The sequence below is a fragment of the Danio aesculapii genome, chromosome 15 (assembly GCF_903798145.1).
Source record: "Danio aesculapii chromosome 15, fDanAes4.1, whole genome shotgun sequence".
In the NCBI taxonomy this organism is placed as follows: Eukaryota; Metazoa; Chordata; class Actinopteri; order Cypriniformes; family Danionidae; genus Danio; species Danio aesculapii.
Window position 1 is genome coordinate 45459022 of NC_079449.1, and position 16078 is coordinate 45475099.

The 16078-nt window shown below is 40.9% G+C and overlaps 1 protein-coding gene across 3 annotated transcripts in view; it reads right to left on the reverse strand.

Moving 5' to 3' along the window:
* fndc3a (fibronectin type III domain containing 3A) overlaps positions 1-16078 on the reverse strand; it is a 131200-nt gene that overhangs the window by 80916 nt on the left and 34206 nt on the right. For 2 of the 3 annotated variants that reach the window (XM_056473043.1, XM_056473041.1), the window contains exon 3: positions 1548-1623. In XM_056473043.1, the coding sequence (XP_056329018.1) occupies positions 1548-1623 (76 nt within the window). Of the gene's footprint in view, positions 1-1547; positions 1624-7227; positions 7363-16078 lie in introns of those variants that run through there. The other variant, XM_056473042.1, reaches the window with a different exon arrangement.

Here is a 16078-nt window from a genome sequence, read left to right on the forward strand (position 1 = left end):
TACGAGTGTGCATATTTGTTTCTCCCATGGTCATGGAATAAATTGTGCAAAGAAATTACAGATCCAACGGAAACTGTGTTTATAGATTCATTGTGTTTCTGCAGTGCAAAAAAAGTGTTTCTTCTAAATCTCATCCAAATATCTAAAACATTTTAAATCAAGAAGTATTTTCTAGACAAGCAAAAAATAAAATTGTCTTGTTTACAGAAATAGGTGAAAATTAAGTGTTTTTCCTTAAAACAAGCCAAATCATCTGCCAATAGGGTAAGCAAAATAATCTTGTTTGTCCTTTTGACATGAGACCCCATTGGCAGATGATTTGGCTTGTTTTAAGGAAAAACTCATTTAATTTTGTCATGTAATAAGATCATTTTTTTTATCTGTCTACAAAATGCTTCTTGATTTAGACACTTTCAGATATTTGGACTAGAAACAAGAAAAAAAAAATGCAAAAACGTGACAAAAACTAAGGGTAAAAGCAAATTATGCAGTGTGCATCCCTACGCAGAACCCAAAAAATTTTCGTCAGTTATAAAATAAACTGTCGTTTAGCGTCACGTATTATTCAAGCAAGAATATAATTTAATGTAAAGTCGTTGATTCACTTCACTCTGTGATCTGCAGTGTTTGCAGTGCATTTCTGTATTTGGATGTGTCGTGAGTATTTTCATGCATATCAATCTGCAAGTAAAACATAATCAAGAAAAAGACACAATTAAAATAAAGTGTTTTATCGCTTCCCGAGTCTAACGGTATTCAAGTACAGTAACTGAATGATAAAAAAAAAAAAAACTCAATAAAATTAATCATAGTTAAGGTCAATTTCTCATACCTGAATGTTTTTAAAAACATTATACAATAACAGGCACCAAAACACATGCAAATAATAAATTATAATACAAACTCAGCACTGCATGTGCTGTGATGTGACTATTGCGAATGATCACAAAGCCATATCGATGTTAAAAAGATATACTACTGTGGACGATGTTTTTTAGACATGTCAAGTTAAAAGATCTTCAACTTTCATACGCAGTGTTGCTCATCACTGTTAGTTCCACAGCAGTGGACCAATCAGAAGAGTTTGGAAGTGGGACTAACATTTCAAGTTTCTGTATAGAGGCACACAGTGGATGTGTCTGGACGCCCAAGTGCTTTATGTTGTTAGGCTTAAAGATATCTATAAGAAAATGCGTTCCAAAACAGTGACAAAATTTGCATTGGGGGGAGGAGCTACATGTCAAGCCCTGTCTACGTTTCAGTTTAGATCACGTATACATGAAAAATAATGCACATTTCAAAGCACTTCACCGGACCTTTAAGTTGAAAAATAGGACCTTTAAGTATGTAAAAACATCGAGAGTCAAATCTATTCAATCAATTAGGAGAACTTATTGGTGTTATTCAGCACTTTAACTGCAGTCGGTTACCGATTAGGTCTGAGAGTGGTATTTACACTCATTTGAACTTGTGGTTTGGTGAAATGAAACGCCAATCACAGGTACAACTGGACAGAAATATCTCTTTACACAAGGAGAACAACTTACCTGTGATACACTGAAACTGACCATCATCTCGCTGGATTGTGAAGGCCTCTCCTGGGTTTACCTGCACCAAGATTACCTGAAGAAGACAAGAAAAGTCCATTTAGCTCAGAACTCGATGAAACATTCTCTTGCGCCATAAAATGACCTACTACGCTCTAATGACAGCTAACACTGCTGAATGAAGATAAACTATTGATTTGAATGACTTAACTTGCAAGGGCTTGATGAACAAAATTTAAGGCTAAACTTCCTGCTGCCCTCATCTAACATCTAATATCACCTCTCCACATGGCACTGTTCCGACTAAAATATCATTCAGTAAGGCACAAACATGCTAATATATCTCACATTGTCTTGCTACTATACATATCTGACAATCAAATAGCAGAAAGTAGAAACATCAATGTTTACGGTTTACTGATGAAATGGCTCAGATTCTCAGAAAATGGGAAGAAAAACCGGAGTACTCATGGCTTGTTTCTTATGAGATCTTGATTGAATCAACCGGGAAAATCACCAAAATGGGATTGGTTATTGTCTTGATATTGTCGTCTTCTTTGCTTCACTTTTGTCAATTGGTGAAGTTTTGTTCCTCGCCACTGTCGACACTGGCTGGCTGGCTTACTTGATCTGCGCATCAATGGATTTGCTCTTCAGTGTTTGGACTTCCAGCAGTGAAATTTGAAACCTCACTGAACTGAACTGAACTTCAACTCTGAAAACTGGACTGACACAGTTTCAATTTACTAGAACTTCCATGCTAAGCTGCTTTGACACAATCTACATTGTAAAGGCGCTACAGAAATAAAGATGAATTGAATAAAATAGAATTGGTGGCAGAAGCAATGATTTACCACCTCTGAGTTAATTGTGAAATAGCAACAACCAAGTTCCTTTTCGGCAGAATCATCCACTCACGAACAGCCTCTAGCTGCTGCAATAGCATAAAACTCTCCTGATATATGTTAAAAAGAACAAAATAAACACATTTTGGAAATAAAGAGGGTTCGATAACCAATTGGCTTATCATGACCATCACAATCAGAGCGCACTTCCCCAGTACATTCAGCATCTGGCACATATTTAGGATCTTAAATGTGCAGTAGGTGATCTGCCAAAATGCTAACCATTTAACATAACATCTTTTAAAAAAAAGTCCCACCCCTGCAGTCCAAGGCCACGCCTCCTGAAACACGAACGAGCACCTTAAAAATGACAGTAGACAACCCACTAGATCATGTCATTCACCTGTTAGAAAACTTTATAATACTACAATTAACAATGAAAAACTGTATTATATCGAACACGTTTCAGTTGTGTAGCAAGCAAAACTTGTCATAATGTGCAAGATTTCATGCATGCAAGGATCGCTGGTCTCACTAGCTATGTTTCCATCCACCTATTTTCATTCACATTTTGGATATGCGCATAAAAAACGGTTGATGGAAACGCCACGATGCGCATGCATTTTGAAAACGAGCATAACAAAACGTATGCGCATAACTGAGAAGGATAAACTTTTTATTCCATAAGAAAAGATGCGCATAAACTACGATGGAAACACTTTTACCGCACAAATTTCAGTATGCGCATTAGAAAAGGTCATGTGATTTTGTTATAAGAGATCATGTGATGATGAAAATGTGCGTAAATGGACAAACCAGCAGGCTGAGCACACTGTAAACCATCTGAACTGTTGTTTTGGTCAATCTAAAATGCCTTACCGTTTAAGTATTAGTGTTATTATATTAATGACCTCCAGAATCAAGAGCGTCTGTGCTCCGCGTCTCACACCTTCAAACACCACCGCCCGTTCACTGCGTGTCAGGATTGCCTTCTGAGGCGCAAGTCATTTATTAGATCAAGAAAAGATTGACGCAGCTTCACCTACCGAAGTAAATTCAGTCTTTACTGTTGATATTCGGCGCCAGTTAATCAGGAAGTGACGATTTTGTGCGCTTCGACTCGTTGGATGGAAACGCTGCTATATTCGCACGTCTTTAATGCGATAATCCAGTTTTGCGCATAAAGTTTATCCGCATTTACGGATGGAAACATAGCTATTCTCTCAAGCGCCTCCTAAAGCGACAACTGTATGCTTAGTGGTTGGCTGATGGAGCGCAATGCGAATGTAAAACCAACTTCAGCTCAGTAAAGCAGGCTAGGTAGAATAGTGCTATTTACTGATGTTTTGTTGTTAAACTAAATTAAAAAAACTACATTATCGATGCTGTAAAAAGTCCTAATGAAACTGAAAATAGTCACATCAATCGTTCACCGGAAGATTTAGATTAGATTAGATTAGATTCAACTTTAATCTAATCTAAATCTTCCGATAAACGATTGATGTGACTATTTCTGTGGCTGAGCAACCCTTCTGTGCATATAACCCATTCATAACAACACAATCTAAGCTTAAAGTGACTAAAATAGTTTAAAACAGAGCACTACCTGTCTAAAAGTAATACTTCAGCCATGGTGTCGTCCTTCCTCCAGCGCGCAAAACTAACTTCAATATTGATTCAGGATTTTAAAAAAGTTTTGATTCAGCATTTGTTTTTACTGCAGTCTCGTTTGCACATAAAGGTGGCGCGCATGCACGCACAAATGGTGGATCTGCGTAAATAGGTGTGCAGATATACAAATCTACATTTGTTGACACAGTTTGGGCTACTTATCAGAATTATGGGAATTGTCGGCCTGACAAATTTTAATTGGACATTTTTTAGTCTTCTGCCTTACCCAGAATACAAAAATACACAGAAATACACTTAGCTCGTTTACTTTAATCATTACTATTGGAATGTGAAGAGTCTTTCAAGCAGCACTACAAAACATGTTTCTGAAGACAATCACCTACAGCACCTTTATATTATCTGACCCATCATTTAGGACTTAGATCTCCACTATTGCTGACAGCTTATTCACCAGATTCGCTGTCATCATGGCAAAGATAAAAGAAATAAGTCATTAGAAACCAGTTATTAAAATTACTATCTTTAGAAATGTGTTGAAAATATCTTTCTGTTAAACAGAAAATGGAAAAAAAAAAAAAATATATATATATATATATATATATATATACAGGGGGGCTAATAATTCTGACTTCAACTGTAGGTGACGTATTGGTAAACTACACAATCAGCTGAAACCACCCCCAACTACAACAGTCTTGGGGGGAAAAAACATCAAAATCAATGCATGGCAAAGAACTGCAAAGCAGGAGTCCAGAGTTCAATAGATCGCACGCAAAAATCACTGACATTAGATCACTCAAGGATGCTGAATGATGATGGAGATGACAACATCACTGGCTGTGACGTCCATACCCACGTCATTCTCGCGGGTCTGGAATGAGATGGAGGGGCCGGCTCAGTGCTCATCAGAGTACCACTTGTTCCATGAAATTGCTCTGAGTCAGTTTTCCATTGAGCTTTTGTTAAGGCACTATTGATGACACATCTGTCTCGGAGACGAGAGGGAGCACGGATCTATTTCGGTGGAGCAGGGGTCCTGATCTGAAAGCCTCCAGCAGGAAGTTATTTGACTGGCTGATTTTAAAACATATGCCACCTCGTTCAGCTCTCTACAGCCTTTCAGCTAAAGGGCTTGATGAATGAGGCTTCCTCGTGAGAGGATATTGGAACGGGGGGTGAGTCACATCAAAAGGTGTGGATGAACGGTGATGAATGTCATACTGAGACTGAGAAATGCACTTCGCAATCATTCAACAGGTTGAATGTTCAAAGAAAGTTTAAGAGCGCCACAGTGCCACATTCAAAATCAGTGCAGAAAGAAAAGAAGGGAAAAATACAAGACGAAAAACAAGTCGTCTAAAGAGTATTTTGCTTTTCTACCATCAGTTTAAATCTAGTGCAAATGTGTTGAAATGCCAAAACAATAAATAAATCAAGCAAAAATAGTTCAAATAATGTGTCAAGCCAAGAGCAACAGGAACACATGGCTCACGCCTCAGCTGAGGGTTAAGAACTGACAGTCCTTCCGGAGGTGAAAACCCATTGAACGAAAGGATCTCAACCTCAACCACAAATCAACAGCTTCCGCCCATCTCATTCTGATCTAAGAACCAGGAGTTTCAGTATGAAAAATCTCAAGAAAAGAACACTTATCTAATTAATAAACGAATAAGAAACCTCTTGAGCTACCAAAAAGCACATCAGTGATTCTAACAGCTTGCGTTCCAAATGCAATAAATCTATCAGCAAGGACAATTCATTTACCTCAGACTTCTGATGGAGGAAAAACAGGAGTACTCATGGCTTGTTTCCCATGACATCTTGACTGAATCAACAGGACAAAACAAATAAAAAATTCAACAAAATGGGATTCGTTATCGTCTTGGTGGCAAAACCAATGAGTTACCACATCTGAATTAATTAATTTCCTTTTTGGCAAAGCTTATCCACTCAAAAACAGCTTCTAGCTGCTGCAATAGCATAAAATTCTCAAGATATTTTGATCATATCAGCCCAAATTGAACAAATTTTGGAAATCGGGAGGGTTTTATAGCCAATTGGTTTGTCACGACCATCACAGTCAGAGCGCACTTCCCCAATACGTTCAGAATTGGCACATACTTAGGATCTTAACAATATCAGTCAGTTAGGACAATCTCTAAAAATACTATTTTGATTCAATGGGTTTTTACAACAGGAACACATGGCTCACGCCTCAGCTGAGGGTTAAGAACTGACAGTCCTTCCGGAGGTAAAAATCCACTGACTGAAAGGATCTCAACCACAAATCAACAGCTTCCGCCCATCTCATTCTGATCGAAGAACCAAGAGTTTCAGTATGAAAAATCTCAAGAAAAGAACACTTATCTAATTAATAAACAAATAAGAAACCTCTTGAGCTACCAAAAAGCACATCAGTGTTTCTAACAGGTTGCGTTCCAAATGCAATAAATCTATCAGCAAGGACAATTCATTTACCTCAGACTTCTGATGGAGGAAAAACAGGAGTACTCATGGCTTGTTTCCCATGACATCTTGAATGAATCAACAGGACAAAAAAATTCAACAAAATGGGATTCGTTATCGTCTTGGTGGCACAACCAATGAGTTACCACATCTGAATTAATTAATTTCCTTTTTGGCAAAGCTTATCCACTCAAAAACAGCTTCTAGCTGCTGCAATAGCATAAAATTCTCAAGAAATTTTGATCATATCATCCCAAATTGAACTAATTTTGGAAATCGGGAGGGTTTTATAGCCAATTGGTTTGTCATGACCATCACAATCAGAGCGCACTTCCCCAAAACGTTCAGAATTGGCACATATTTAGGATCTTAACAATATTATCTGAGCCGTCAGTTAGGACAATCTCCAAAAATACTATTTTGATTTTGATTCAATGGGTTTTTACAACAGCAACACATGGCTCATGCCTCAGCTGAGGGTGAAGAACTGACAGTCCTTCCGGAGGTAAAAATCCACTGACTGAAAGGATCTTAACCACAAATCAACAGCTTCCGCCCATCTCATTCTGATCTAAGAACCAGGAGTTTCAGTATGAAAAAACTCAAGAAAAGAACACTTATCTAATTAATAAACAAATAAGAAACCTCTTGAGCTACCAAAAAGCACAGCAGTGCTTCCACCAGCTTACATTTCAATAAATAGACAACAAATCTATAAGCAAGGACGATTCATTTACCTCAGACTTCTGATGAAAGTCACAATTATAGCGTCTGAACTCCCATGGCTTGGGGCTCCAACTGCGGGTCTCCCCTAACACAGCCATCCTCTGTACTTCCGTCTCACTCTCTGTTCCCATTCATGAGTGCCACCGAGACACACCAGCTATCCCTTGACTGCTGCACACACACACACTCACTCACTCGAGTGTGTTCTCGCTCGGCCACATGCGCAGCAGAGAAGAGCGATGCATGAGCAACAGCACACGCAACGATGGGGGTGGCCGAGGGAGGTCTTATTGAATTAGGTTCAGGCAGCTACATGCTGTTGTGTCTGTGTGTGTGTTTGTGTGCATGTATACGAGCCCTCGATTACTCGTTTCACTGTGACTCGCTAACTCCTTTGTTCTACAACACAGCTGGTTATCTGTTCCCCTCGCTCTCGCTGACACTCGTCTCATATACTGCATTACTGACACATTCTCCAGGTCCCTTTGCCAGCATGCATTTCTAGCCAAAGCCTTTACACACAGACACGCGAGAGAAAAGACTGAATCTTCACTTACGGTGGCCCGCATTTCCCTCTCATCCAGCTGCTTCAACAGGCTGGCCGAGAATTTAAGGTATCTGGTACCTTTCCCTGTGCTCCGGGGGTCTGAGCCACCCTTCTCCAGCTTCACCCGGTGCTCATGAGATTGGAAGATGCGTTCGACACATGGGGGCCCGTGTGAACTCTTCACCCTCCTGAGTAAAGCCCCGGTAAGAGGACAGAGGTCTCGCTTAGCTGGAAGCCGTTCACAACATAACAGGAACGAAGCCCATGTTTGCGTTCTCCAGTTTTAATCTCTGCTCCTGCTCTCTCTCTCTCTGCTGTAGATGGATGACTCTCTCTCTCCCTCTTCTCTCTCTTTCTGGCTCTAACTCTGCCTCGCCACCACCGCCAGTCTCCACGGCAACCCCTTCAACAAATAAGCCCTGGCGATGTCCGCAGCGCGCCACCAATGAGGAGGACAGCTAATCGCCCGTGTTCCGCTCACAGGGGGAGGAGAGCCAAAAAGGAGCGAGGGAGGAAGGCTATGGATGAGTGGACACAATTGCTCTTTCCTGCTAGGGTTTGTAATTCTCACCTCTCCTTAGGTACCATTACCAGCATTGACTCGTGACTGTTCTGTGGCAAACATATAGGTGCTAAAATGAGTAAACATGGATGTTGTCCAGACTTCGGTTGGTGCCAAGAACAGGACTGGCATTGATCCAGCAATTAAGAATCCTCAAGTTTTCCTTTGTTCTACATTTTGGTTTGGTGACGACAACAGTGAAGAGGCACAGAGGCACACGTGCTCATTCACCGACAGACACTCACGCACATCCTCCCTCCCCCTGCTATCCATCTTCTGTCTATCCTCCATTCACAGAGAGAGACGCTGCTTCTATTAATACCATGATCGATGTACAAGGATTTGAAGTTGAGGTAGTGTAACAGCTTCTCTCAGTCCTCACCTCTATTACAGCTATGTTTTGGTCCCTTTCGATGTAGGAGACAGAATCTAAGAGACATCTGAAAGGTCGATGCATAAATAGGAGTGACAGATCCCTGGATAATATGAACCTACCCGTTTTCCCTTTGGAAATGATCAATTACGCCTGTCCTTGACACAGGAGGGAGCAAAAAGACGACTGGTTTCTTTGACATATTTCTGACTAGAGAAAACAGTTCTTCTCAAGCAAGAAACCTTTCTTTTATGACGGGAGTGCCTGAAGGCAGCTCAGTCTTTCACCAAGCACTGATTCAAAAGAAAATCTGGTCCTAAACTTAAAGTTCTCCACCAGATTAATCCAATAGTGGAATCACTTTCCTTAATGTAATAAAAAAACACAAGCATGAGCAAAATCTAATCTTTAAAACTGGATAATTGATGGGGTTTGTTTGAATGTGTAATTGGTCAGAAAATCATTGGCCAAGAAATCCTCTGTTTAGATGTTTCACTTATGACCCATTTCCACTGCTAAAAGGGTACCAAGGGTGCTCTTTTGGTGGGCATGGTGTACGACAGAAAGTTTCAGCCGCTGTCATTTTCGCTCGAGAAAATGTCAAAGTAAAGCTGTACAGGTCCTTTACATATCATATGAGAAGCACTTCACACAAAACAGATGCATTCCTAACTTTTCTATGAAGATAATTTGATTATAACTGCAGATCAATGATAAATAGCTTACTGTAACGTCTGCGATTTACATAAAATGAATAAATAAATGCAAAATATATGAACATACAGACCTTTACAGTCTCCGATATGTTACCAGTTACAGATAAACTACACACAGCATACATTTATTCCTTATTTGGGTTCAAAAACAACATGCAATATATAGCCCAGTCAGTGCAAACCTCTCATCTGTAATCTTCACCAGCACATTTAACCTCTGCTAGAAAGTAATTCAGTCATTCTGAGTTTATAATATTCCAAAAGGTGATGATAATAGCTAAACATGGCAGTTTGTTCATGGTTTAGTTTGAAACAATCATTTGCTCCTTTGTTTTTTCCGGCGTCTCATTTGTTTTTCAAGTGTCAAGTTTTCTCGCGTTTGTTCGTTTCTGACAGGATTTGATGTCAGAAGTTCTTCAATAATCACGCGCACGTTATTATCATCAGCTCAAGAAGTTTTGTTATTTCAAATATAGACGCGCGGCGAGCACAAGCGACAAAGCGAAACCGCTCGCGCTTTAGACGGCCTTGTAAAAAACTACAACGCATCGGGAATATTCTGCTCTTCTTTGCTTTGTGGCTGTTTATCAAGACGACGGCAAGGTTTGTTTGAGCTCAGGTCAACCATGGTTGGTTATTATATGTATATATATTAATACGGTGTAATGTCTCGGCTGTGTTTTTAAAACATGGCAGTTCCTTTGTTTTCATTCTGGCTTGTGGCATAAGTGAGTGACATATCTCTGTAAACCAATAGCGTTCAATTGCACATCTTGCTCCGCCTTTTGGTACCCATTTGTTATGCTAGATACCCTATGCAAAGAGTACTCAAAAAGTGATACAGTACGGTTCGCTTTTAGGTACCTTTTGACAGTGGAAACAGCCATAAAAGCGTACCGAACCATACCGTACCACTCGGTGGAAACGGGTCATTAGTGGCACTAGCGTCCACCTGACAAATATTCAGCCAAGAATATAACAAAACTTAAAACTTTAGTTAGAGCAGCTTAGAACATTACTATGATGCTATAATACACTGGATCTTTGATAGTCAATACAATACCTCTTTAAAGAGTCTATCTACGCATTTTGTCTCTGGACTGGAAGCCCATTTCTGACTATAAAATAGGGCAGTAAAATATCAGAGATAAGAAATTTAACATCCAGGTGGTTGAGTGACAATGATTTGCACGAGCAAAGATTAGAAATGGGAACATTGTTGCTCTAATGCGTCATGGCCATGCTGAACTTGCTGGGTTTAGGCACAAGGCCATCAGGAAGGGGGAAGCGAGAGTGATTAGCAAACACAGCTACAGTGGTTAGCGCTGGCTTTATTACCCTGGAGATGGGCCAGTGGTGCCGTTGCGTTCATGGCTGTTAGCAACTGACGTCTGTGCTTCACCGATGAGTCAGGGCTCAGGTTCCTCACTATTTGTTCCTCTTTAATTGTTTACCGTGTGGAAACGTGGCACTGCAGCTGAGCCGACATGAAACTGAAATATATGACGTTGAAAAGGAGCCCCTCGATGTGAGTGCCAAGCAGAAATGAGCAGGAATCATAGGCTCACATAGCCTCGGGTAAATGACTATAATGTCAAATCTGGCATAATGTCAAAGCTGTTTTGCCAGTGGTTTAGATGGCAAGCAAAATAGCTCAATATGGAGTCGGAAACTGATTTCTTTCCCCAATAACTTCTGTTCTTAGCATTAGTGCACGTAATGCCACAATAACTGAATTGTCACAGACATGCTTCCGGTGCTTTGCGCTATTGTTGCAAAGCAAGATTTCTGGCAAAAGATCCTTACAGTGGCACAGTGGGAAGTATTGATTTGCATAGCAAAGAGCCTCAAGACATCAATAATACTGATGGTTACAGATTCTCTCAACAGAGTCCTTATTAAGAATGGTTGAATCTGTTGGTCCAATAAGGCCTTCTGCAATTAGAGGCTATTTCCTCCTCCTTTCTAGCCTGATATGCCACACAGAGGCTTTCTCTAAGAACTGTCAGCTTGAATAAAGGTGTCAGTGGGGAATGTGATGGTAATCAGCTGAAGTCATTGTTCAGTGAATTTGAAGAGTAATTACAGGTGGTTATCCATGGGCAAAGCTATTTGAAGAGACGGCTTTAATAATAATATAAGACTGACTGAAATAAAAACTTGGATAAAAGCAATTGCTAATTGGTTAAATGCAATGTAAATGTAAAAGGGTTTGGCCGTTAGATAAGTGTTTCCCAACCCTGTTCCTGGAGGCACACCAACAGTTCATGTTTTGGATGTCACCCTCATCTGACCCATTAACTTCAGGTGTTGGAGTCTCTTCTAATGTTCTGATGAGTTGTTTCAGGTGTGTTTGATTAGGGAGAGGATGAAAATGTGTACTGTTGGCGTGCCTTCAGGAACAGGGTTGGGAAACTCTGCATTAGAAGAGACTCCAAAACCTGAAGTTAATGGGTCAGATGAGGGAGACATCCAAAACATGAACTGTTGGTGTGCCTCCAGGAACAGGGTTGGGAAACACTGCGTTAGATGATGCCATCCTCCATCGCCGATCCTCCTCCCCGCCCTCGTCGCAAACCCGCTCGCGAAAAATACACACTGAGGGCCCGTTTACACTGATACGTCTTAGTTTAAAATCATTTTGAAATGAAAATGATCCACATACACACTGCTTTACCTAGCATTTCTGAACAGCCCTCCGCCCACTGAAAACGCACACACACTCGCTCGTCTGAGCTCCAGAGAGCAGTGCATGTCGGTGGACGGTTTGTCAAGGATGTCCCGCTGGATGGCGTCTCACTATAGTTGTTAAACGTGATATTAAAATTAATCTTGTCTCTATCTAACGACTCTTCGTTCTTTTTAATCTATCATGGAACGTGTCAGCGTCAATACACAGCTTTAATCTTTCGCCTTCACACTTGTACACTGTAACTTTAGTGAAAACCCAAGATACTGTTGGTTGGGCACCTTTTTTACCGACCAAGTTTGTTGACGCCATTATAACGACAGAGATCACTCTGCCTATTCATGCCAGAGTCCTGCGGAAAAAGTGATTGACAGATGGTTGTTTGTGTGTAACTTATCTTTATTTATTTATGATTTGATTATGGGTAAAACTAAGACCATGCAGGTCAGGTAGTTGAAACGGTAGGCTACAAATAATGAATTCATTATGAATTAATTAATTATTCATAATTAATTAATTAACCTCCACCTATGACGACGATGCCATCGTCCATCACGATGTTTCACATTATACATTGTACGATAGCAAATTGGCGGACATCGCCCAACCCTAAAATGTAAGGCAGAAAAACACGATCATATGCTAAAAACACAAAACTTGATCTCCGATAGTTACGGACATAAACCTTTTCTGCGAGGTACAAATCGCAACTTTTGAGTGATGCCAGCATCAAAGCCGGACTGCCATCCACAATTTGTATTTCATGACACACAGTATATCTGAACCAAAGGTGAACGAGGGAGAAAAAGCATTGTAGGGAGCCATTATGTGGAAGCAACATCACTCTATTGATCAAACGCCTTTTACATGATGAGGCTGACAAGAGTGAGAACTCTGCTCCACAACAGTGAATGGGGGACAGTTACTTGAGATGACTTTGTCAGCTCTACAAAGAATTGTCCATTTTCTCTCCTATTAGGTGATAAGTGAGACACCCACAGGAGATGGAAAGAGAGAGAGAGAAGGAGAGAGAGACAGAAATGCATTGCTATGGAAACGTTGCTTAGTTCACAGATGAGCACAGGGAGGAGTAGTGTGTGGTAGTGGGGGGGGACTGGGGGACAAAGGGAAAGATTAATGTTTGGTTCAGCCATTTTATGGTTTCAGAGGGCACGGCTCGATGAACGGCCGTAACTCAGGCACTGCATGGTATCACAGCCACGACACATGAATCCACCCCCAGATCTGGCCTTAAGCCCAGCTGTGCGTCCTCTGTCCACCTCCTCATGTCAGGACAGCATTAAGCAGGGGAGTTGGGGGGGGTTGGGGGCTATTCACTTTTGTATTACCCGACTGACTCACTCGATAAGCAAAAATGCCTCATTATCCAAATCATGGTTGGGGTTATTTCTTTGTGTGCTAAAAGGCCATTTAATAAATGAGGTGCCATTTACACTACTGCTTTTTCATTTTAAAACACGTAAGTTGTGTTATAGTTAAGCCTTTCGTCCACGCTGCTTCAGTACCTTTGACCCACTAAAACTGGCTTAGTCCCTTTATTAATCTGTGGTCCCCACAGCGAAATGAACCGCCAACTTATCCAGCATATGTTTTACCCAGCGAATGCCCTTCCAGCTGCAACCCATCACTGGGAAACACCCATACACTCTCATTCACACACATACACTACGGACAATTTAGCTCACCCAATTCACCTACAGTCCATGTCTTTGGACTGTGCGGGAAACCGGAGCACCTGGAGGAAACCCACGCCAACACCGGGAGAACATGCAAACTCCACAAAGAAATCCCAACTCACCCAGCTGAGGTTTGAGCCAGCCACGTTCTTGCTGTGAGGTGATAGCGCTACCTACTGCACCACCCAAACTGAGATTTTTGAAAATGCTAAATACCCCATTTTAGTTTGGAATCACAGGTGTCCTGATGTAGTGTAGACAGAGGTGCTACCATCCACAATCACTCAGTTCCCAGTTTACACTAGTGCTGTCAACATATCGATATTTTGATAAGTATCGATACTGAAATTTTCAAAAAGATAAGATATTGCTTTTGGTTAGTATCAATGCTATCTTTGCTCTCTCGCACTCTCCCCTGCTGAAAAAAAACAGCTTAAACCAGCCTAGGCTGGTTAGCTGGTTGACCGGCTTGGTTTTAGAGGGGTTTTGGTCATTTCCAGGCTGGTTTCCAGCTATTGCCAGCCTGGTCTTAGCTGGTCAGAAGTTGACCAGCTAAAACCAGCTTGACCAGCCTAACCAGGCTGGAAGCCTAGCCAAAACCAGCTATGTCCAGCTTAAACCAGGCTGGTCAAGGTGGTTTTAGCTGGTCAGTTTCCAGCCTGACCAGCTAAAACCAGGCTGGAAATGGCTGGAAACCAGTCTGCTCAACCAGCTAAAACCAGCCAACCAGCTTAGGCTGGTTTGACCTGTTTTTTTCAGCAGGGTCATCTCACCAGAAGCAGGTGACACACTGAACGTGAGGGCACTACAGTACACAGCCACATCTCCTAACCATCCAGTGTCAAGATGGCAAGTGCTGAACCCCCATGACCAGTTTTGGTTGAGAAGACTTTTAGCTTGCGAACAAACAAACAAATAAACGAGAATTGCATTCATACAAGTAATTTAGTGAAGCACTTGAAAGACTGCCAGGCAGAGTTGTATAAACAGTTTCCTTGCAATATCAAAAATGGTATCGGTATTTTTCAAGGTACGTAAAGAAAATCCAGTATTGTGACAACACTAGTTTACACTAATGCATTTTAGTTTTAAAATGCATAACATCTGCTACGGTTATGTCTTCCATTCACACGGACACTTTTGAAAAAACAACAGAGTCAGTATTCGTTTGGAAACGCTGGTGCTCTGTGTTAGTGTGGACGAAGTAAAATGGAGACATCTGAAAATTAAGGAGTGGCTGCCAACATTTCGATCACTGATTTGGTCTTTTGAGCCATTGCGCATCCTTTCTTAATTTGTCAAGCCCCTATCACATGACTATAACACTACTGGATGATGACAGACCCATCCTGACAACTTGTAAACAACAACATGGACATAGAAAAAGGCATGCTTAGCTCGCATTGTCCATTTTAGCAGCCATTGTGCAGTTAAACACTGAATTTTACATGAGGCAGGTTATTGTTCGCCATCGCATTCATCGATCAACAATCAAATGCAGAGTGTAGCACAAGCTTCCTGTATATACTTTTATATATATGCCCAGAGTGTGTATGGTGACGTGATGCAAGGTTTCAATATGGTATAGTGTTGAGATCTTTTCAGGAACACTAGATGAAATGCCAATGTGGACGTGGATCAATTTTGTTCTAAAATGGCATTTTAAAAGTAAAATGCATTAGCGTAAACGGAGACATAATGATCTTGTGGAGTTTGGCATATTATTACCTGATTTGTCAAGCCCCTTTCCATATGACCATCACACAAGTAGGCTACAAGTATAGATGGTGGCAAAATATGTGCATAAATAGTGAACCTGAAGGGTTAGGTATCATGCCATTTAGGCTGTATAATGTGGATGGAGACTGTTTTTCTGAAACGTAATAAAAACAGCAGACTAGATGAAGAATTAAAATGAAAACACACTAGTGTAATGGTCCGTTTCCACTGAATGGTATGGTACGATACGCTTTTATGGCAGTTTCCACTGTCAAAAGGTACCTAAAAGTGAACCGTATCACTTCTTGGGTACCTAGCTCAACAAAAAGGCGGAGTTCGACGTGCAGTTGAACGCTATTGGTTTACAGAGAAACATCACTAGCGCATACACAAGCAGGAGAATGAAAACACAGGAAGAGCCATTTTTAAATACACAGCCGAAACATTACATTGTAATAATATATACATATAATAACGAGCCATGGTCGACCCGAGCTCAAACAAACCTTGTTGTCATCTTGATGCACTGCCGTGTCCTGTTTTTGTTTTACAAGGCCAT